This window comes from Botryllus schlosseri, chromosome 9 (genome assembly GCF_051294905.1).
Source record: "Botryllus schlosseri isolate E-star chromosome 9, Bs_hap1, whole genome shotgun sequence".
In the NCBI taxonomy this organism is placed as follows: domain Eukaryota; kingdom Metazoa; phylum Chordata; class Ascidiacea; order Stolidobranchia; family Styelidae; genus Botryllus; species Botryllus schlosseri.
This window is the reverse complement of record NC_137244.1, coordinates 27,419,229-27,443,366: the sequence shown is the minus strand read 5'-3', so window position 1 is coordinate 27,443,366 and position 24,138 is coordinate 27,419,229. Positions and strand designations below refer to the sequence as shown.

The window sequence follows — 24,138 nt, the reverse complement described above, 5'->3', positions numbered from 1 at the left end:
TGGACTGCACAGTAGGGCTGTTCAAAAATTACTTTTTTTCCCCAATTCAAGCCGGTCACCTCTTAAATCGTCAGGTTGCAGTAGAAAACCTTGCTCACCAAATTTCACTCGATTCCAGCCAGTAATGGCCTCCGCAGATCCAATTAAAATTTTTAATTTATTATGGAAAATTAAAAAAAAAAATTCCAAATTTTTCTGCCAACCCCATGAAATTGTTAAGCTGTCTTCAAAGACGTTGCAAAACAAATTTGAGTCAAAGCCGACCAGTAGAAGCGGAGTTATGTGAGTTTTTCGTTGACAAATCGAGGATTATCCACCGATCAAGGATAATCCGGGGATGACAGTAACAATAGCCTACTTATCACGACTATATCAAAACCAGAATCAGGCTACACCGCTCAAATGCTCTGATATCAGATCAATCTTCAGTAGATTTTAAAATATTCTACATAAAATTGTGGCACGACGTCAAAGGTCCATCAGCTGCAATGTTATAACCCGACAGTTTTACGATGTCATGATACATCCTCTCGCAAGATGTCTATAACTCATTATTTCAACAATTTCTGCCCGGCGTAAAAGCAATTTTATTCATATATTTGAAAATGTGATTTTTTCCGTGTCAAGCGTTAAAATATATAGTATGGTCAATTAAATTAAAAACTAAATTACATTTTCACGATGTCTGTGGAATGCTTGTCTGCAAGCTCCTGTCAAATAAGGCCTACTTGGAAATTATATACATTGAATATCCCTATTACTGACGCTGCAGCCCCCGGCGTCATCAAAAACTAGGAAATTGACCCGCGAGCACATTTGAGTTTGAGACCTCTGCTCTATGGAATCTTATCATTACCATTACTCAAGCCGTATCAGCTATAGTAGGGAAGAGTGATGTTGGGCACAGGAGAATATAGCTTATTTTGAACAACAATATTTATAAACTGAAATCAATTTCAGTGTTTTAGGCCAGTTTCTTAACCTTTACCCCAAGCTCTCAAATATCCTCGTACCCTTCAACACAACATCTGATAGTAGGCCTACCTAACGACATGAAATCACGCGCGGCGCGAAGACAGTTTTTGAGTCGAATATATGTGCCAAGAAAATATTCCACTCGATGTTGGTTTGCAAATATTCCCATAATGAGTGATAGGACTGATGGACTCGAAGCTTGATACTCGATGCAGGGTCGGAAGGGACTCGATTTTGCGCGGATTTAGTTATAATGTCCCGCGACCCGTTGCATCTGTTTTTAAAATATGGATGGCCCGTTATGCATGGAAAGTTGAAAACCTCTACGCTATTGATACGATTAATTGTGGTCGGTTTTATGATTGTCGTGGAAAATTCCATGTTGCCAAAAATCATAGTTTGTTCGAAAGTCAACGTTTCCTTGTTTGCGTCAAAACATGAGATATGATGCCTCATAGAGTCAGCTTCCTGACAAATGCGATTCTACGTATTTCAAAACGGCATCGATGATCTGACGTCCTCTAAACGGAACACAGCATATCGTCATTGCACGCATATTACAATGGATGCAAAGTTCAAGTCGGTCGCATTACGTTGTGCTCCTATACCCACCACCATCTATCTGTCTTAAAATGTCGCTCAAGTATTGGATTCTCATTATGTTTGCTATTTTTTCATGGTGATAAGTCATTCGGGACAGCGAAATGCATTGTAGGAAATAGATGAAACTGATACACTGTTGCAATGTTCGGCAACAGAGATTTTAATATTTATGCGACATGCTGTAAAACACTAAAAACGTTTACGCTTACTGAATGTAATGTTCATCAAGCTGAAACAGCCATGCTTTTATAAGGCAGTGTCACGTTATTCGCCTCATGTATACATTGATTGTAGTGAATTTCTCTTTCTTCATACTACCGCGGCGATTAGAGTTACTGCATAGCCTACTGTAGATCGTTCATTGTTTCTGTACAGAACCATAGTTTAATCTTTTTATTTTGAATACCATTTGATTGAGTTCTAGTATGTTCTGTGAGCTGTGAGCAAGGATTTTTAAGAATAGGTATTACGAGGGACAGATTTAGTCCCAGACTTTATGTTGAACAAATGAAGGGGTACGCCGTACGCGGTTAAAAAGGTATGGGAAGTCTAGCCTATCGATACGAATTATTTTTGACGGTTTTGTGATGGTCGCGCTAAATACTATGTCATCAAATTCATAGTTTATTCGAAATTCAACGTTTCCTTCTTTAGGTCCAAATATCAGACCTGATATACAGCATCGAGGAAGTATTCTCACACAATCGATTCAACGTATTTCATAAACGATATCAATGAGCTGACTTCCTCAAAATGATAACAAAAGCAGTAATGCATTGCGAACGTGTTAAAGTTGATCGTTGCGTAGAAAAAATGGTATTGGTGATAAATCGGTGCGCTCGCAAGTGAAAAAAGCATTTGCGTCTGTTGCTTAGTTGAAGTTTGTCACCTTATATTCTGCATTTATACATTGATCTATCCAACAACGTCAGTAGGATACGCAACGTCATGGCGTCTGAATTGAATCTCAGATTGCTTCCGAAAATATCGCTCAAGATTTGGATTCTTTTCATGTTTGGATTCGCAATCTACCTGCGTTCGTCAGGTATACGAATAATTCGTGTTCCAATTCGAATCGAATAATCTTTTCTCTTTGCAGCACAATTCTGCGAGAGAAGATACGTCAACGGTCAGTGGATTTCGAAGGGGGACTGTGGGGTTGGTATACGAGTAGATTGAAGCTGAAGGTTTTGTCATGTGCACTTTTCATGAAGGGACCGGGAAGAATGTCGGAGATGCAGAAGGAACTTCAACGCAGAATTAAAGATGAGAAGAGGAAGAAATGCACTGCGAGCAAGGGATGGACCGTGAGTTCCAAATCTTCGTTTTGTAACGCCAGGATTCATAGCATTTCTGGAACTTTGATTATTTATACAATTCTGCTGACTGTTTGCTGAATTCTGCTGCAGGTTTTCCAGCGCAGAATAAACGGCGACGTTGATTTCTACCGAGATTGGGACGACTACGTGGGCGGATTCGGGGATTGTAATAGAGATTTGTGGCTCGGTAGGAAGGTTTTGGTTTGATTCCTTTAAGTTTTAGGATTTTGTTGATTTCTCGTGAATAACTGTCAAAGAGTTTCGACATTAGAAATCCGAATTCTTGTCGGTAGGATCAAGCCCGCCTATTAAGTCCCTTTATTTCAGGCCTGGAAACATTGCATCAATTGACAAAGGGCGGGGACATGAAGCTGGAAATCAAGATGACGTCGAGGGATGGGGAGGGTTGGGTCGCTAAATACAGGTGAATACATCGATCGTTGACGTTGTCAAATACTGTCACTGCGTCATTCTTCCAGCAACCTCAGCATCGGCCCCGGATCCGATAACTACCGACTGCACGCATCCGGATTCTCCGGGAATGCGACCTTCGACGCTCTCGTACGGAGCAACGGCCGCCAATTCTCGACGAAGGACGCGGATCACGACGGTGAATCGCCATACAACTGCGCCTATCTCCGCGAGGGAGGCTGGTGGTATGGTTCGAAGCATGACAAGTGCGGCAACAGCAACCTGAACGGAAACTTCAGCAAAACAGACGAGGAGGTGGGAGGGATCTGGTGGACTGGAGACACTAACGGTGGCGGTGGGCCGGACAAACGTCACTTCCTGCGTTTCTCAGAGATGAGGCTGCGCAAGAGAGCGTGAAATGACTGTGACGACACACGCTCGTCCTCCTTGTCACGCTTTCTGACGTCGCCATGCAGTCCAGGTCCATCACAGTTGTGCTCATATTCCATGTTCGACATTCGACTGTCGCGCTCCAGAGATGCTGATTTGCATAAAACGTTGGTGAAATGTCTTGTCTTTGTGCCTGCATAATTTGTTTCGTATCGTTTTTGTCCGATCGATTCTTAATGTAGCTATTGCGCTCAAGCGGATCTTTTCAGAAATCAAGGGTATCGACATGATGGTTTCCAGTTACAAGTTTGAAATATTGCTTTAGCGGAGGTTTCTGTTAACTGACTTTGGATCGTTCACTGAATTTTTGACGCTCTTTACGATAAAACTCCTTCACCTTCTCATGCATTGACTATTATTTTCACTTGTGGAAGTCTCTCGGCATAATATTGAGCAGCATCCAACCCAGCTATGGGCTGTTGTGGTATGCCGCATGAATCGAAATCGACAGCACTGCTTCTGTTCTTGGAGATACTTTATTTCACTTTTGCAAACAAATTGTCTACTTCGGTGGAGGAGGCTTTTATTTTCAAGACGCAATTGCGCAGTAGATGCGCAGCCCATGTTACATGCAGCAGATAATAACGATGAGCTCGAGTCATTAGGAATATGCCGTCTAGTGATGAAACCCGTCAGCGGCCGTCTACGGCCTGATGTCGCTACGAAGCGAATAAGACGCCCATTTATTAGGTCTTTGTAAATATTTCCTTTCGGAATAGTCAACATTGTTTCCACGCAACCTGATACTTTACGAGACGTGTGGGCGTATCGATGACGGATCGCTCGAAAGACTCGTCAAATTTGCGGCCAGGACGGCCATGAACAGGACGCATAAAAGTCCCAAACTAACCACCTGGGTCAGCATTTGCCTTGTTCGAGACAGATGAGTTACAGTTGTTTAGTTAATTTTGTTGATGAGAAAAAAAAAGATGTCCTCTAGTTATGAAGATGCGATGATAGCCAAGTGACTTGATATTGGTATTACCCGGCCATGCATATTGTATGAACAGAGATAGAGAGATAGACAGAGAGAGAGAGAGAACCTCAATTTGTCAACCGTACAAATCAAAATATCAAACATAACAAAAATGAAATTCGCTGAAACGCGATACATAGTTATGCAAGGCATGGACGGGAAGCTTGATATAACAGACTCATCAAAGTCGAACCACCGCATGGAGCATCTCATCACACATGTCGTTCTACCTTCAAATTTATGCAATAAAATATAAATATAAAATACAAATATAAAAAATACAAGCGTTGGAACAACAACAACAACAACACGCATCATCATGGAACAATTGGAAATGAATGACTTTACTGCTCATAAAGTAGGCTGCCTACATTGCCCAGTAATACATGATTTACCTCAATTTTAAGCAGTACAAAATTTACTGAGTTACGTACAAAATTGCTAACGAGAGAATTGTTTTCAATTATGAGAAATGCGGCGATATCTTATCGGGTGATTATTAAAACAATAGTCGCATGGTAACAGGATCAACCCCAAAATTTTGCGCTGTCGCGCGCGGTTTTTTTCATTCATTGGTTTATTAGAAATTTTATCAGTTCAATACACCACAAAAAATGCGATACAATGAAGAGACAGGAAGATGTCGAAGCGACTTGGATTTGTCAATGGAATCGGACACCCACCTTGGCCTAGGCGTAGTAAAGAGGAGGCATGCACACTGAATGAAAGTAAAGAATACAGTATAGAAAAAGAAAGCGACAAGAAATAGGGCGGCATGTCATGGGAAGCGAGATCGATAGGTCAGTCGTGGTCCGGTAATCTTGAGGATGGACTGTATTTATTTAGTAGTAATTGCTTGTATTTCGACTTGAATGTGGACATGCTCGTCGACTGTCGGATGGCCGGCGGGATACTGTTCCACACATCAGGTCCGGCATATTTGATGGAGCGATGATCTTTTCGGTCGATCATATGATATTTGGACGACGTGGACGCGCGTGTGTTGTACTTGTGCGCTTTTGATTCAGAGGTAAAGAAGTCATTGAAATATTCGGGGCAACGACCGCAGTGAAACTGATACATAAACTTGGCGATTTCTAGTTTCCGCATATCTTCTATGTTTAGGACGCCGAATCTCTTCAGCAGCGACTTATTGGATGGGCAGCCAGGCCCCTTTGGGGCCCTAGCTATGATTCGGAGCACTTTATGCTGTAGTTTCTGCAGTGGCTTGAGTGCAGTTTTACTGGTTTGGCGTGACTTCTCCAAGTTTGTGATTGTTGTTATACATCTATTGTCACTATCCATTGTGTTTCAAAAACAGATCCATTCCTGATATAACAATGAACGTTGTTTCCGAACCAATACTTGTAGACCATAAAAGCATCATATTGTTCTCGCTTGAAATAACAAATGTGGGAGGCCTAAGTATGACGGCGTCCACATAGATATAATATAACTATCGTGATCGTGGATTAGCATCGAAACTTATAGCATAAAAGTAAAAATTACATATTTACGGAGAGCTCTCAGAATCTTTCGTATACCATAAATGCATTTCTATAGAAAAGTAACTCGAGGATAAGACTAGGATTTGGCAACTAGGCAACTATACACCGTGAAAGCATTTCTGGGGAGCTTTCGAAAGCAGAAAGAGTCGGAGGTAAGAATATTTTCAGTCAATTTGTAAATGGAGAGTGTTACAGAACGAATCTAGCTGAAGACGAAGTCAATTATTGGTTGGAAGTAGTAACGTCGAAAACAATACTTAGGCGGTTGGGCCATCGATCAAGATCATTATTACAGGCACTGCTCTAGAACTATTCCTATACATCCCTGAGTTTTCCGCATGAGTGAATATAGTTGCTATAGGCAACAAGCATGCCATTTGCATCCGGTAAATAGAATTAATTTATTTGAATCGCAGCGATGGCGACAGTTGCAAGACCCGTAAGTTATTCTCTTGATTAACTTCTAACAAGAGTATGAAGAACAATATATTCTTGATAAAGCACTAGACTTTCTGGTCATGACGAGATATGGATTTGATATCCAGCATGGCACCTGGTCGCTACACAATAATACATTTTCTTAATCATAAAAGAATTAGCAATGTGTGAAGTGATTTGAAAAGCTTTACAAGGGTACTCGAGGAGACTGACCCCAATATACCGCTTGTTAAGTGTTGTATTATGTAAACAATAGTGGCTAATGTTTATTGTGTGTGAAATGATTGCCAGTAGATTCGAGGAGGGTTGGTATGATTGCATGCAAAATAAGGTCAGAAACATGCAAAATAAGGACTGTCGCAACATGCAAAATTAGGTCAATCACATGCAAAATAAGGTCAGTCGCGGCATGCAAAATAAGGTCAGTGACCATGATGTTAGGGTTGGGGGTTAGCGTGTTTAGGTTAGGGGTGAGGGTCATTAGGGCTGGGGTTGGCGTATTTTAGGTGGGTGTAATATGCCCCTAACACCCAACCCTAATTACCCGCCCTACTGGAATCTCGGTACGTTTTGCCTAATATATCAGTTGAGCAGCGATGATTATCCAAGTGGAAGTAATTTAATAAAAATAAATATAAATTAAGAATGGTGTGAGCACAGGACACCGATTCCATACAGGATTACCCGAACCCTAATAAACCGCACCTCAATCCTAAGAAACCCCCTAAACCCTAAGGAACCCTACCCAAATTACACAAACCCTCAAGGAACCCCACCCGGGCCCTAACCCCCAACCTTATGGACCTTCCGTAACACTAACATGATTGTGAGTTTGTGACTGTCCTTATTCTGCATGTAGCAATTGACCTTATTTTAAATGTGACTGACCTTATTTTGCATGTCACGACTGACCTTATTTTGCATGCGACTGACCTTATTTTGCATGTGACTGACCTTATTCTGCATGTAACGATTGACCTTATTTTGCATGTGACTGTCCTTATTCTGCATGTAGCGATTGGCCTTGTTTTGCATGTGTATGTCCTTATTGTGCGCGTCAGAACTGCTCAAGTGCCCATATTGAAATATCTTTAGATTTAGGATATAGATAAGGAATTTCAATGTTGATAAGAAAAATGTAAATCGACAGTAGGACTACTATAGGAAAGAAAATTAAATTTTAAATCGAAAAAAGTTGAATTTGAAATATGGATTTGAAGTATCATGAAGGAACTACTTGTGTGTGTTGAAACATCTTCGGATTTAAGATCTAGATCCAGGCTATAGTTGGATATGAAATTTTAATATTGATATGAAAAATTAATATTTCGATTTGAAGTTGCTATAGGAAACATGTTTTAAATCTGATTCCATAAAATAAATTGATTTGAAATTTGGCTTTAGGCGCGGACTATTCTAACCCTAATGACTAGAAATCCAACCCAAACCCTCACCCCTACTCTAAACATGCTAACCCCCAACCCTAACTTTCTGGTCACAGACCGTATTTTGCATGTCGCGACTGACCTTATTTTGCATGTGACTGACCTTATTTTGCATATCGCGACTGACCTTATTTTGCATGTTTCTGACCTTATTTTGCATGCAATCACACCAACCCTATAGGTAAATTCAGCCGCCGGTAAATTCGGCCTTTGGTCACTTCGGCCCTCGGTAAATTCGGCCTCGGTAAATTCTGTGTGATTGGGTACTGGAGTTGGTTGAGAGGGGATATTAGGGTTGGTTAGGGTTAGGGTTAGGGTTAAGGTATTCCAAGATTGTTGGGTGTGGAGATATTAGGGTTGGGGATTAGGTTCAGGGTTGAGGTTAGAGAAGAGGTCTCAAACACGCGGCCCGCGACGGCATTTTGGATTTCGAAGCATTCGACAATATTCAACTACCAATTTCTTTTTTATTTTGAGAGCTTAAAATTCGCTCTGAAACTACTCCAGAAGCCTGAAACTACTCATCAAACTTCACTATTACATCACTTTCAAAAGTTACCACGCAGTGGAAGATCATGATGATAAAACGTGACCCGTTGATGATTCGTGACTGAAAATTGTGATTTGGACTTGGCCGCGACCTTCTGTAGAATTACTCGTACTCGTCGCGTCACACGTTACAATCAGAGAAAGACTTTTTGTGACTCAGAATGCCGTGACTTGGTACAACCACGAACGCAACAAACCATCAAACTGGTATGAGAAACAGTAAAATATCAAAAGTTAAGCTTATTTAGATATCGAAGCAGGTCGGTATGGCAACCGCCATTGGCATTATGTTGCCCGTTTGAAGTATAAGTTGGTTACATTCTGTGTCATCTTGTTCTGTGTCATCTTGGGTATCTTTTATATGTTATTATCGCCAATTTAATGTGGAAAGTATTAAGTAGTCGTAGCCAATGCTTCACAGCTGTAACACCGATGGATTCTTCGGCGATGACACATTTCTACTGCTACTGCACAGTATTCAATTATGATTAAGTTGTTATTGGTCTGTTCCATTTCGAAGGTAAATCGAACGCTGATTAGGTTTGACTTTGGTAATGACATGATCAATATAGCATAGTTATCGGGAGTAGGCTTATACCCGAAACCCGGATTAGGCTGTACTGCTCCGATGCTCTGACATCAGATCAATCTTTGTAAAATTCTTAAATTCTACCTCTACAACTAAATAATTTGACAAACTATGCCAAGTACAGCAACAATTTTATTCAAATATTTACAAATGTGATTTTTGTCGTGCCAGGCGGGAATTCACAATAGTAAATCACATTTTAACGATGCGTGTGCAAGGTCCCGTCAGATAAGGCCTACTTGGAAATACATTGAATTCCCCTATTATTGGTGCTGCGGACCGCGGCGCCATCAAAAAGTAGGAAATGGGCCCGCGAGCACATTTGAGTTTGAGACCATTGGGTTAGAGTTAATGTCCCCCCTCCCCAACCCTAATATTCTGTCTACTGAACCCTAATACCCTTCCCCCAACCTAGCAGACCACGTGTGGTCGATATGTGAGCGTCGCGTCACCTGATCTAATCACGCAGTGACTGCGTGACTGCGTGATCTACGCATACCCTGACCTCCAAATCACTTGATAATAATATAATTATGTAATTAATTCATAATAATAGTTGGTAATACATTTTAATACAAAATTCTCTTAGTGCCGAATTTACCGAGTAAATTTTGCCCTCGGTAAATTCGGCCCCGTAAATATTCGCGTTATCTCCCGTGACTGCGTGATATACGCATACCCTGATCTCCAAATCACTTGATAATAATATAATTATGTAATTAATTCACATTAATAGTTGGTAATACATTTTTATACAAAATTCTCCGAGGGCCGAATTTACCTGGTAAATTCGGCTTTCGGTAAATTCGGCCCGGTAAATATCCGCGCTATCTCCCACGATTACGCGATCTACGCATAGCCTGACCTCAAAATCACTTGATAATAGTATAATTATGTAATTAATTCATGTTAACGGTTGGTAATACATTTTAATACAATATTTTCGGAGGGCCGAATTTACCGAGGGCCGAATTTACTGGCAACTGTGTCAAATAATGGTGATTTTAACACGATATTGATGAATACAAACTGGTTTATAGTTATGTCGAAGTAGTTACCTATGCTTATCATGAGTAGTGTGGTGTCACGTATTTACTTTTCATGCTGGAAGTAGTTAATAATGAACTATGATAAATCAAATTGATATTCGGTATGCTTAGGACATACTGCCTGGTGTGATATATCTCAACCTAATTAGGCACAAATAAATGCAATCACATTGTGATATCAAAATGTAGCTCTACATGTCATAATTTTTATTAATAATTTTTCAAAAACAATCTTATAATATTTTTTCAAATTATAATTAGGGCGATTATTTTTTGAGCTCAAAACGAAAAATTGGCTTTTTTTGACAAAATTTTGGTTTATGAAGAACTCAAGTAGCCAAGGTACGCAGTATTGTGTGAAAATTTGAAATTTATTGCAGTACAACTAGAGATACTAAGCTACATTTTCTGATAATCAGTCAATCATTTGTTGAAATTTTAAAAGGTGTAAAATAAAAAATTCGCAGACATTGGAACCTCTGCGACACAAAGACAATTCGACTTGCAAAACATTTTTGACAACTTTTTGACGTAACGCAACAATTTAGACCTTTTTTGACATGTCAAAAATGATAGCCCTAGTTATAATAGGGTGATGGATTTGGATTTCAGATTCAACGGACCAAGTCGGTGCCCGGGTACTTGAGCAGTAGTTCAAGCATGGCAACCACCGCGCCACGTCCTTCAACCCGTACTGGGAGCAGTAAGCAGAAGAACCAGCCACCCCCGCGTGTCGGACCCGGCAGTAGACTGGAATCGGTGCCCACCAATGTCTCGAGACACATGCACAGATTCAGCAACATGATCATCGTAGATTTTGACACCGTCAATTTGAAGGTTTGTGATCAGATCAGGCTTACATTAACTACTAGATTTTCAAAATGTGCAACAAAATTGGAACTAAAACTTCTCACTTCTCAAAACTGGTGGGATTGAACTAGAACTACTCACTTTTCTACTCGCAACTAGAACTAGAACTACTCGAGTACTTTTCCAGACCTTTCATCTTCTACTTTTCTACTTGAAGTAGTTTTGTCATGTCTTGGAAATAGCAACTTCTGCTTGTGATTGAATAGAAATGTAAGGTGGTACTTCTACTTCTTATTGAGTAGAAACGCTTGAAAACTTGAACATTTTCAGCATTTGTGAAAACTTTAAAATTGAATTTATTTCCGAATTAGAAAGAAACAGATCAAATCAGAGTTGTTTCTCATAACCGCGACAATAACAAATGTCTGTACACTTAGCTTGCCACATCTCACCCGATACAGTTCTCCTGTAGCATTGCAGCATAGGTACACTTCACAGATTATATTAGAATTAGATTACCAGTTTTTGATCTAATTAGTTTGATTAGACAACTAGAATTGTCTTGTTCTCAAGTCTGACTTGATTTTGAAGACTTCGGCTGTAAGTACCAAACTGCTTGTCATATCTCTCCCATCCCAAAGAAATCATGTTTTCTGAAGGCTATCCCGGAAGAGGTTTATGCCAACGAAGATCTCATGACGCAGACCCAAGAGCTGAATGCTCAAAATAACAAGTTGAAAAAGTTACCACGAAGCCTGTCAGCTCTCCAGTCTCTGAAGAAAATGGACGTTCAGAATAACATTCTCGGTATGGGTTTGTTTGCTTTATTGTCATTTAATAACTGGTTCACGGTACAGAACTTGAAGATAGCTGCCATAACAATATCCATTGTAAGAATAACTATATAAATATACACTGAAATACTTTTCCGCTGCCTTTACTGTGTTGATAAGTCTTGATAAGAAGCACTCAAAAAGTCTTTCAGTTTAAATATAGTTATCATAACAAACAAGTTATTCATATTCCCATATTTATGTCATTATATATATATATTTATATATTATATATATATGTAAGTAGAGTCTTTTAAAGGTACAGACGTACTTCAATATACAATGGAATAGGCCTACATATCATATTGAGCTTAAGCTATCTGCTTGCCTTGATCATTATTCAAAATTGCATGCTGTTGATGTCATATTTTGTGATACGATTTTTAATATACAATGTTCTCTTCAATTCTCTACTAGTTGCTGACGATTACCCCTAACAAGTGTCAGTCGAAAATATTTGGGTTTATTTCATTGTGAATGTATTTACGTTGTTATTTAAAAAATATGAATACCGTATTGCCTATTGTTTGTTAAGATATCCAAAATATGCACTTCTAAAAGCTTATTTAAATATATATATTTTTGCAATAGATATTGTTATGAATACTATCGTTGAAGATACTCAGCGCATCTCTGTTTACAGGAACAATCCCAGGCTCCATATCTCGAATGAAGAAGCTCTCGCATCTCAATGCAGCCGATAACAAGATCAAGGCTGTTCCCAGAACCCTTCACAAAGCAACCGGGTTAGAAACATGCATTATGTCAAACAATCGAATCCGAAAGCTCCCGAAAATGATCGGAGCTTCCCCGAACATGATCATGTTGGACGTATCGAATAACTCCATCAAGACATTGCCAGTGTCGATATATCGTCTCCCCAAAGCGATCAACGCGTCTGGGAATATGATTGAATCTTTACCGGCGATCAAAATCACAAAGAAGGCCAAAGGGAACATAGCTGTCATCAATCTAGCCAACAATAAGCTGACGAGTCTTCCGGAAGATTTGGACAAACTGCATCGTCTGACTCATATCAATGTTTCTGGCAACCAGTTGATGCATCTTCCTACGTGAGTGGATAAAAAATACAGGCTTGAGCGCCGATTACGGTTAAACCAGGGGCTCACTGAGCCACTCTCAGGGGTTCGCTGGTCCAGACTTGTACAAACTACAACATTTTCAAAATGTAGAACTAGAACTACTCACTTATTAATACTCGCAACTAGAACTAGCTACTAACTAACCAGCTACTAACGGATAATACGAATTACTGAATTGTAAATGAGGAAAGAAATATTGGCGATGGAATTGGCATTCGAGAAGTATTGGTGTTGAGTTTGAATTGCGAGTCCAAAAATCCCTGGCTACGCCACTGTTAGTTGTGATGACTCTGAATATGCAATATTAATTAAATATTAAAACAGCATACCGGTACGCCAGACGATGTCATCTGTTTTCTAGTTGGGCTACAACTAAATTATTTTTAAAATGCGCAACTAGAATTGAAACTACTCACTTTCACTTTTCTAAATACACAACTCGATCTAGAACTAGAACTATTCAAAAACAAACGGTAGTTCGTTGATCGTCAACTAATTAAATTGCTAGTTTGTACAAGTCTGACCGAAGATCAAGATACACACCGGACTCATATGACAAAAGTAACACTGATATGCATTAGGCTACATATTTATCATCATATTTTTGTTTTTTGTATAAATTATGTTTCAATAGTTTTGTTCTTTTAATACCGTTGCTGATGCGCAGTGCACCAGCATTTAGCAATGTATTCAGTTTTTGTTTTTTGTAATTCTGTAAAAATCTGCGGAATGATAAAGGCTGGCAGAATAGAGTGAGGGTTCGCCAGGTTAGTAAGTGTTAAGAACCGCTGGGATTAGACTGTAAGAATGGAGAGTGTTTCTCATTCCTGCTTTATTTTATACAGAGCACTGGGAGCCCTCCGATATTTATCCTTTCTCGACGCTTCCAGTAATCATCTGGAGACGATCCCAGGGACTTTGTGCAGTGCTGGCTGTGGATTAACTGTCGTCGACCTTTCTAATAACAGGTAGGTTTTTCGCAAGCTATCAGGGTTGTCATGGATTTGACTTGACTCGAGTCATTTTCTTAAATATGGAAAGAGTCGACGTGACTTGAGTCGCTTTTTTCATTGAGTCAACTTGTACTAGAGTCATGCCAAGTCGTATGACTCGAAACAAATCGGGTCAGAAACTGTCTTTTTACTGTTTGAATAAGTCTGGTAAGAGTAGCGGTGGTCAAAGCCGTCATTGTTGGTACTCAAGTAGAAGTAACAACATAGATTCACACTCAAGTACAAGTAGCAATTTCCGATTACCGTAATTTTCCAGGTATAATGCGCAAAATTTTTACGATTTTTTGCCCTATAATAGGGGGTGCGTATTATATATGGGTACAACAAGCCTTGAAAAAATTCTCCCTCGATGAAAAACTTGAAATCACACCTTTCTTCATGTTCGTTTCCAATCGCGCATCACGTTCAGCCACCGCGCAAAGTAATTCGTATTATAGTGTAACGCGCTGCCAATTAGCGGGAAGCGTGTTGCCAATTAACGAGAGTCGTGTGCACAAGCACGCGATCTCCTGCTGAGTTGGTTTGCCGTTTGTACGCGAGCGAAATTAGGTCGCTCATAGGCAATCGCCTGCGGCAATTCTCGCTAATTCATCGCGTCAACAACAGCCACGAACAATCGCATATACATATACAAGAGGCCATGTGCGCAAGGTAAATCGCTTGCGTAATCAGTCGCATCTCCAACAGACCTGATGCGCACGACGTAACCGTTAGCCTGAGCAATCGCATCTGTAATAGGCGTCGTGCGGTTTGTTGGCCCAACCCTAAACTATCTTGCCGCCGGCCTCGCAGGCTTTGGCTGCTATCTACTATCGTTTAAAGAAAATCTCGCTAATTGTATAATGATTAGCGATCGTTGTGTCATGATTGTTCAAGAGTGACATCGCAAAACAGAATGGTATCGTATACGAAATCGGAACTATTCATGTACTGAAATTCAGGGTGCGTACTATACATGGGTACAGGCTTTTTCCCAGAATTTGCATGCTATTTTAGGGGTGCGTATTATACATGGGGGCGTACTATACTTGGAAAATTAGGGTAAGTAATAAAGTAAGTATTCTAGGCCTAGTTTTGCCTAAAACCTGAGAACTGTTAAGTGGAAGTAAAAGTAATCTAAAATCATAACCACATGAGAAGTTCTGAAAGTAGGCACAGGTTAAGGGTGAGACAAATGAGTATATTATGATGTGAGGGATTATTTTCACCCAGAGTTGTAAAAAATGACTTGAATCTAAAATTGAATGGTAATGTAACTATGACTTCGACTCGGACTTGACTTGGCGGTGAATTGAAAATGACTCGACCCGACTCGAGTCAAAACTGTAAAAGTAAGATTGACTTGAGGCTCTGAACCTTGTGACTTGGTTACAGCCCTGCAGGTTCCTGTATTACTTTACAGAATATCGAGTCTTCCGGTAGGCATGGGTGCGATGCGTCGTTTGCGGACACTCAATCTGACGAATAACAGTTTGATGAAAGTGCCGGAAGATTTCAGTGAAATGGTCTGTCTTCAGCATCTCTATGTCACTTCCAATCAGCTTGTCTCGATAGAAGAGCTAATGGGTGAGATCACTTGTGGGCGAAAATACTGATGCATAGATTGTGCAAATGTGCATTGTGCAAACTACCATTTACCGTTAGTTGACGGTCAACTAGCTACTGGTTTTTGAGTAGTTCTAGTTCTAGTCGAAGATTTTAAAAAGTGACTAGTTTTAGTTCTAGCAACGCATTTTGAAAAGTGAGTAGTTCTAGTTCTGGTTGCGCATTTTACAAATCCAATAGTTTGTACAAGTCTGAGTGTTTGCGTCTTTTGTAAATGCAGGTCTGCACGTACTCGAAACTCTCGAAGCCTCCGGAAACAGGTTGAAGGAGATTCCCGATAAATTTGAAGGTTTCAAGTCAGTGAATCAAATTTATTATCGAAACTGCACGTTAAAACTGCTTAAAACTACATTTCCGCAGGTGGCTGCGAATCCTGAATCTCGCGGAAAACGAACTGACCAAAATTCCCAAGAGCGTCGGAGAAGTGACGACGTTGAAAGATCTTATATTGCATCACAATAAGATCGAGGAGATTCCCCCTTCTCTGGGGACGCATCAACTTCTTGTGACCCTTGACCTCAATGACAATATGCTCGAACAATTTCCAGAGGACCTACGGAAACTGAGATCGCTCCAAGTACGTGGAAATAACGGCCTACCTGAATGATTTGATTATGAATTGACTGTTAGGCTTTGAGTACGGTATTCGAGCAACATGTTTGATGACGTCACAGCAGAATGAAAGCTGTGGAAAGTTAAAATATGCACCTTTTATACTACCAAAAATAATATATTGCCATTTCTACATCACATTAAGGATTATTTGGTATATTTTTTTGCCATGCCTATTTCATTCCACTTTGTGACAATGCTGTGATACGTCCAATCGAGGTTTCAAAGCTTCCACAGTGGAAAATAGTATCGAACATACAACTATAATATCACAATACAATATAAATTGACTCTTTGTGGCAAGGAGTGTATAATTTCAGTACTCGAAAAAAATTCTCTCTCACTGCATAATTGAAATCGGTATGATTAATACTCGGTTCAGATTCGAGTACTCAAATCAGGGTTGTAATGACTCGAGTCAGACTCGAGTCACGATTTTCTGATGACTCGACTTGACTTGAGTGATTTTCTCAAAATACGGAAATGACTCGACTTGACTCGATTCAATCTGTGTATTGACTCGACTTGGACTCGAGACTCAGACAGCTAAGACCGGCATTTCATTGTGATTTTGAAAAATAGTAAAGTAACCACCCTTTTGAGATTTTGTCTATTGGTAGGCCTACTGGTACTTGAAAATGCGACGTGAAACTGTTAAAAGTGAGTTAAATTAGTATACTATAAATGCGAACCATCCGATATCCCCAAACAGACTTGGAATCGGACTCGAGTCATAATACCATGACTCGGATTCGAACCCCTGCTCGATGACTTGGACCTGGACTTGACTCGGTGGTGAATTGAAAATGACTCGACTTGACTCGAGTCAAAACTATAAAAGTGAGATTGACTTGTGACTCGGAGCCTTGTGACTTGGTTACAACCCTGACTCGAATGATTATGCTCAGCCCTTTAAAAGACTGAGACCAGCTCTATCCAACTTTTACTCTTCAGGTCCTACTACTAGCGAGAAATCAGCTAACTTTCGCCCCAAAGAGCTTCAAATATTTGGAAAACCTTCACACTTTCGACATCACGGACAACAACTTTACCACTTTATCCCCTCCAGACGATGCCGGAAAGGTAACAATAAGCCTAAATCATCTGTTTACCTTAATTATTTAAATTTTTATACCTGTGACGGTATATTTGGTGATATGCAGTTGATATACTATGTTCTTTCCAATTCTCTACTATTTGCTGTTGAATAAACCTGACGAGTGTTGGCCGATAAATATTCAGGTTTATTTCAATATCAATATTTGAAGTTTAGTACCTACAGAAGTCTCGTTAAATAATCCTGATAGCTCGATGTTTTGATGAAATTTTAACGTTCAATTCATGCCAGGTTTTGTGTAACTTGAAATTGTCCGGGAATCCATGGCGGCTGCCACCTGGAAATGGCGAAGATTCTAAAAGTTTCATCACTAAAATACACCGGTAAGGTTGCAAATTGTTTGCTTATGAAGAGACGTCATATTTGGTGATACAATTGTTGACATACCAAGTTCTTTTCTATTTTCTACTAGTTGCTGACGATTACCCCTGATTAGTGTCAGACGAAAATATCCGGGTTAACTTCAATTTCAATATATTAATCAATTTTATGTTGTTTGCTTTTCTATCTGCTCACAAAATACTTTGATTTTAGGGAGCTGCATTTGGTTCTATCGACCCTGGACCTTTCAGACACGTCTATGGACGAATTCCCGGTTCATTTGTGTGTGTGTCGTCAGCTCACAGAGCTAAGGGTTGCCAGAAACAAGTTGAAAGGTTTAGTCATATTATTTGTGTTTTTTCGTTCATTGTTTATTTGATTATTGTTTATATTGTTTTTTTGGTTTGTTTTTTGTTTGTTGATTACTTTCAATAAGCCTGGATGTTTGATTCCAGCCGTTCCAACGCAACTTGGCCAGCTGCGATCTCTCCTTGTGCTGGATCTCTCTCATAATGAAATTGAAGGTGAGTTCACCCGGAGCTAGACCTGAATAATAATTTTATCTATAAGCTATAATTTTCATTCTAATCTAATTTGAGAAAGCTGAAAATTTTTTAGTTGTTAAATTGTTTTCTGTGTAAACATCTGAACGTGATTTTTGTATTATTTCGTTCTAATTCGGAATTGAATTCAATTAACAAGTTTTTGTAAATTACGTCGTTCTAATTTTGATGTAATTTGGAGAAACTGTGCTGCTATAATTCTAGTTCTAATCTAGCTTGAAAAAACTGAACATTTTTTAGTTGTCCAACTATTTTCCATGCAGATTGCAGATATCTGAACTTGATTTTCATTGTATCTCTTTATAATTGTAATCTAAGTTGAAAAAGTAGAATTTTTTTAGTTGGACGTAAGTTCTGTTTTCTGTGCAGAGATCCCGGAAAGCGTCGGTCAACTGTTCCAGCTCAGAGAACTAAACCTGTCTAAAAATGCCATCACCGATTTCATGCCTGGCCTCATTCAACTGCGATCTCTACAGCATTTTGACTTGTCTCACAATTCCATCCGTGTGCTCCCGGAAAATTTCGGAGAGCTGAAAAAACTCAAACACATGAATTTAGCAGGTTGGTGTTGAAAGTGGTATTGTCGTACGAGCAGTGGTGACCAGAACAAAGTAATCCTATTGTTTCGGAGTAGTCAAGTACGTTTTCACTACGTGCACTACTTACGTGGTTACATTTATACTGCATAAACATTTGGCCAGCTCTCTCTGTCTTCTGCAGCTAACAAGCTCCCGACCATTCCCAACGACCAGATTGATGTTCTGGCTTCTCTCATTTCGTTGGACATTTCTCAAAATCGAGTCAAAGAGATTCCAATGGACCTTCCGTATCTATACAGAATGAAGGTTCGTACGTGCCGCCCTGTGTAAAACTTTGGAGCGGGGGTTCCAAACCTTTTTTTCTCACTGTGATATTCTTTGAAATTGTGAAAAAGCAATAGCGCACCTATTTTTTCTACCTATTCGAAAAGATATTGTAGCTTAAATAAAATTCGGTTTACCATTAATATCATTTGTTAGAATGCAGTAGGAGTTTAATTGTAGTTGTAAATTGTAAGTTGTAGATATGGTAGTAGTACAATCGAATAGTATATTCATATTGGAATAAACCCAAATATTTTGGCTGACACTTCTCAGGAATAATCGTCAGCAACTACTAGAGAATTGTAGATAGTTTTGTATCTCAAGAAGCTTTGCAAGTAGTATTGCTAGCAGTTAAATGGTAAAATGACATAAATACAACACTCAATAAAGATGATAGAACCGTACATGAATTAGTTACTACAGATTCCGTTAATGTGATGGTTAAGCTTGTTTCTGCTAAGACAATGTCTTAATTAGTGGTCTGGGGGTGGAGAATAGAACTTCATCTCAAGATAAAAGTCATTTATGACAAAAATTTTCGGTATGATTGAGCGATATAATAAAATTTTACGGTGAAGAAAAACACAATTGAACATTTTCGCAGTAAAAAAAATACTAACGGTATTCCCAGTAGTGTTGAAATTTTGCAATTTTTACTTATTTTTTGGCGAGATATGGGCAGGACACAGGAACACAGGTACTATGTTAATATTTCCAACCATAAAAATTGAATGGAAAATTTTGAAATTTTTCAAATCTCATAGGTTCTAGTCCCCTTTCAGTTTAAATCATTTCTTTTGTTATAGTGAGTTAGGGATTATAATTTTTTTCATGGAATACGAAAAATATTTGTGCAGATTCTTGATCTTCGGGAAAATGATATCTCATCCCTTCCCGGCGATATCTGGAGGATGAAATCGTTGGAGAAGTTTGATGTCAGCGACAACTTGATTGGATCATTGCCAGAGGGCCTCGGAAAGCTTCCTTCCTTACAGGTCAGTTCAAGTTGCTAGAGACCTACAAACTAAACTGCTGCCTAAGGACCAGACGTGGTCAGTAAAGAAGTAGGCTCCGAGTCTCAAGTCAATTTGAATTTTATAGTTTTGACTCGAGTCAAGTCGAGTCATTTTCAATTCACCACTGAGTCAGGGTTGAAACGATAAAGTCCGAGTTATGTGCCACTAGTTTTTGTACAATTTTGGCAGGATTATATTGAATCCTTCAGAACCATAATAATATACTGTGTTTTGTTGCTCAGGACCTGGATGTGTCTGACAACAGGATCGCGTCATGGCCCAAATGCATGCTGGCGCTACGCAGCAAGATCAAAGTGAAGGAGAATTCGCAAGATCCGAGAAAGGTTCGACCGGTGCGCGAAGATGAGGAGGCTACCACAGAAGAAGGTCAGCCATGGATGCAAATTGATTGGGATTATAATGTTGAAAAATTTGAATTTGTAGTTTATTTCATTTTAGTGTTGATGTCTTATCGTCTCATTGGAATCAAAGTAGCTTATGTCCATTTTTCAAACTTTGAGATCCATTTTTCAAATTTGTAGAGAATCAAGTATTTCATTTTTTTGGCCATGTTTATGTTTGTCACATTGTTTCAAAGTTAATCATGGTCAAGATAGGCCAAAAGAAGATGAAAACTTTACATAAAGTTAATTTACTCGAAATGTGTTAAATGGACATAAGGTACTTTGTTTTGACGGCGTTTTTGCTTTCGTTTCTTTGCTTGCTATATTTTCCTACCTAACTGAAGGATGAAGTTAATTTCTACATCCAATTACGTATGAGCTACTCGTGCCTTGAAGACTTGAGTCATATTGGGTCTCCCTGTCATTGTCAATACCATCTAATATCAGCTTAGTGATTGTAAAAAATTATGTCGTTTCACTACTTCCATGGTTATTAATATTGAGGTGACGAATTTTATTTTTGAATAAATAAATGAACTCTCTCTTTGTGTGCAGAGTCAGAGAAGGACTCTAAGACAAAGAAAGGCAAAGATGGGAAATGTGAGTATATATTTTTTTGTCTTACAGGCACGTTCCTAGGTACCATTTAGATCAGGGGTGGCCAACCTTTTCAGCCAAAGGGCCACATTCGATTGACAAACTATTGGGCGGGCCACTAGCTGCGCCAAGCACGAAAATTTTTCGAAGTTCATAGGTTAATAATATTGTCACTTGACTATATTGCGGGCCTGCTGCATATCGCTGGGTTCAGCCCGCACGGACTGGACCACTCGACGCCTGGACACATTGATATCGAAAGCTTCGACCAAGACTCCAACATCCTTTTGTGCCTAGGTTTCATAGTCGACGGTCTTTCTGCGAGCACAAACACAAGGTCGCATATGTTGAACAACACTTTGTCTCGTAATCGCGAATATAGTTAGACTCAATCTGATACATTAGGCGTTCTTTCATTTTCACCAAGGGGTAACAATATTAAGAGCCAGAAATCGAGTGACAACATGTTGCGCGGAGCGTGTAGAAAATTTTTACTTACGATAAATCTATCGCAAATTATTCAGCATTATTGTAATGTACGAGGATCTACCAAAATGTGACTGCCTCATGGATCTGCCAGTGCGTCGGAACTGATATTTTAGAAATCACATCTCAAGTGTTGCGGCCAGACTAATCAAATTTTTGGTTGGCCTTGCAAGTCACAATCTGTGCAATCCATTTTTGATAATATTACCAATTTCGGAAATTACCTCGCGGGCCACTCAAAACCTTCTCGCGGGCCACGGGTTGGCCGGCCCTGATTTACATGTTAGCGAATCCAGGGTCGTATTCAAGTCACAAGTCAATTTTACTTTTATAGTTTGACTCGAGTCAAGTCGAGGTTTTTTCAATTCAATCCAGTCAAGTTCAAGTCATGGAGCAACAGGTCGAGTCCGAGTCATAGTGTTGAGACTCGAGTCCGAGTCCTAGTCATGGAGTTCACTGCTCATTATCGAGTTCGAGTCAGGTTCAACTCACTCTTGAGTAATATCGAAGGCCTTGAATTCAAAATATATTCATTTTTCTCACTTTAAACATGTTAATTCATATTGATATAAGGTAGTTTCTGGGCCTCTTTTTCAAGTATCGGACCAGATATACGAGAATTGAATCAAGTCATATAGAATGTCTCTAGTCATATGTCTTAGTCGGATCATATGCAATGACCCGAGTACCAGTATAGCCAACGCACAAATTGACTCAAGTCTAGTCAAGTTGTTTACTATTTTTCAAAAAATGACTCGAGTCAACGAAAAATCGCGACTCATTACTCAAGTCTCGTCATTACAAGCCTTACCAAATCACTTCATCATAGCAACGTTTCTAAGCTATGTTCGTTTTATTCCAGCGTCAAGACCGAAAACTGCCGAAGGCAAAGCGGCTTCTAAAAGTCCGAACTCTCCGAGGAAACGTCCATGACCTTCGTGCTTTCATTTTACTTCGAGTTTGAGAAGTCGTCACCCAATGCACTTTCATCTTGTATTTTGCACACATGTATGCAATTAAACCAACACTGCGCGTTTACTACTCACTGGAAATATATCGCGACTGCAGGGCGTTTGTGTGGACTCTAGAATTTAGATATAGTCCTTAAAGTGCTCCGGCAAGAATCAATGTTGCGAGTGAAAGGCTACTCAACAGAACTGGTGAAAGCATGCAGCGTTAGTGCTCAATTACAAGTAGAACTGTAAATTTGTACTTAATTTTGCGCAGTGGCGGAATGTAAGATAGCCTACTGCTGACTGAGTGCTGAGTCACGGAATTGATATACTTCTTGGGAATTAATGAGCAATACAGTTCAGCAATACTATCCCTCACTCTAGCCTCCTGCTTATGGTTCACTATCGATTACTAACATACGGAGGTTAGTAGTAGGCTATAGGTTCAGTTCAGTTTATTAATAGTTTAGTCATTTCAAAACACCACAAGACTGCGATGCAATGGAAAGATAGGAAGATATCGAAACGACTTGGACCCAACTAGGCCTAGCGCTAGGCGACAGTCTATTCTCAAGATTACCGGACCACGACTGACCTATCGATCTCGCTTCCCATGACATGCCGCCCTATTCTTGTCGCTTCCTTTTTCTACACCGTCTTCTTTACTTTCATTCAGTGTGCATGCCTCCTCTTTACATCGCCACATTCCATAGACAAATCCGAGTCGCTTCGACATCTTCCTGTCTATTCATTGCATCGCATTTTTTGTGGTGTATTGAACTGATAAAATTGCTAATAAACCAATGATGATGACGTAAATAAGATGAATGCGACCCAGTTGGAAACGACCGTTATGAAAATGAATGCCGCATGTGTCGATGGGCGAGGTTTAATATGTCAGATCGAGGTCTGGTAATACTGGGGGCTGACAAGTATTCATTCAGTAGAAATTGCTTGTATTTCGACTTGCTTTTTACTGTATATATGCCGTCGAATCAAAGTAGCTTATTTTTCAAAATATGAGAAAATCAAGTTTTTGTAAAATTTTCTTTCTTTTCGGCCATATCTTGGCCATGGTTACATTTGTATTATTTTTGTAAATTGTTACAAAGTTAATCGTAGCAAACAATACGTTCATGTTGCCAAATTTATTCCACTGGAAGCTCTTCGACTGGCTCTCATCAGGAGCGAACGCCAGTAAATGAGGTTAGCCAAGTTCGAAATATAGAAGGAATTTGTCCTTGTGACATAATAATCATAATTACTTTACTTTACTTTACTGGCGTTTGCTCCTGATGAGAGCCAGTCGAAAAGCTTCAAGTGGAATATATTTGGCTATATGAACGTATTGTTTGCTTCAATATTGAAGTTCTGTACTTCCAAAAGTCAAGATATGGCCGAAAGAAGATGAAAACTTTATAAAAATGTAAAATAGACATAAGCTGCTCTGATTTCACAGCGACGATATCGAACGTCGGCGCTTTCGTGCACTTTACTTTATAAAGACTATAAAGATGGCGCCAATAATGA

The 24,138-nt window shown here is 39.5% G+C and overlaps 3 protein-coding genes across 5 annotated transcripts in view; 2 read left to right on the top strand and 1 right to left on the bottom strand.

The window, feature by feature from the left end:
* Positions 1-24,138, bottom strand: part of LOC145445899 (lipoxygenase homology domain-containing protein 1-like) — a 251,303-nt gene that overhangs the window by 171,193 nt on the left and 55,972 nt on the right. The gene's annotated exons all lie outside the window — the stretch shown is intronic.
* Positions 2,395-4,269, top strand: LOC145446262 (ficolin-1-like). Its single transcript, XM_080324505.1, has 6 exons — positions 2,395-2,623; positions 2,678-2,736; positions 2,793-2,885; positions 2,988-3,084; positions 3,225-3,321; positions 3,377-4,269. The coding sequence occupies exons 1-6, from the start codon at positions 2,527-2,529 to the stop codon at positions 3,723-3,725; spliced, it is 792 nt and encodes a 263-aa protein (XP_080180631.1). The 5' UTR covers positions 2,395-2,526; the 3' UTR covers positions 3,726-4,269.
* LOC145446261 (uncharacterized) lies at positions 6,253-22,725 on the top strand. Of its 3 annotated transcripts, none has more exons than XM_080324504.1 (18): positions 6,253-6,394; positions 10,925-11,149; positions 11,782-11,929; positions 12,599-13,028; positions 13,904-14,026; positions 15,474-15,637; positions 15,897-15,972; positions 16,037-16,253; positions 17,243-17,371; positions 17,637-17,728; positions 17,940-18,061; positions 18,182-18,250; positions 18,659-18,850; positions 19,010-19,134; positions 20,010-20,147; positions 20,411-20,555; positions 21,128-21,172; positions 22,518-22,725. In XM_080324504.1, the coding sequence occupies exons 2-18, from the start codon at positions 10,973-10,975 to the stop codon at positions 22,586-22,588; spliced, it is 2,463 nt and encodes an 820-aa protein (XP_080180630.1). In that variant the 5' UTR covers positions 6,253-6,394; positions 10,925-10,972; the 3' UTR covers positions 22,589-22,725. The 3 variants fall into 3 exon arrangements, with proteins under 3 accessions (XP_080180630.1, XP_080180628.1, XP_080180629.1); XM_080324502.1 differs by lacking the exon at positions 6,253-6,394 and adding an exon at positions 6,528-6,681; XM_080324503.1 differs by lacking the exons at positions 6,253-6,394; positions 22,518-22,725 and adding exons at positions 6,528-6,681; positions 21,943-22,142 and having other exon boundaries at positions 21,128-21,229.

Excerpts from the sequence above, each read along its gene's own strand:
- LOC145446262 (XM_080324505.1), top strand. The coding sequence starts at position 2,527 with ATGGCGTCTGAATTGAATCTCAGATTGCTTCCGAAAATATCGCTCAAG. Across the intron at positions 2,737-2,792 it reads TTTCGAAGGGGGACTGTGGG|GGACCGGGAAGAATGTCGGA; the intron begins GTTGGTATACGA and ends CTTTTCATGAAG. Across the intron at positions 3,322-3,376 it reads GGTTGGGTCGCTAAATACAG|CAACCTCAGCATCGGCCCCG; the intron begins GTGAATACATCG and ends TCATTCTTCCAG.
- LOC145446261 (XM_080324502.1), top strand. The coding sequence starts at position 6,661 with ATGGCGACAGTTGCAAGACCC. Across the intron at positions 11,150-11,781 it reads TTGACACCGTCAATTTGAAG|GCTATCCCGGAAGAGGTTTA; the intron begins GTTTGTGATCAG and ends TGTTTTCTGAAG. Across the intron at positions 15,638-15,896 it reads CTCGATAGAAGAGCTAATGG|GTCTGCACGTACTCGAAACT; the intron begins GTGAGATCACTT and ends TTGTAAATGCAG.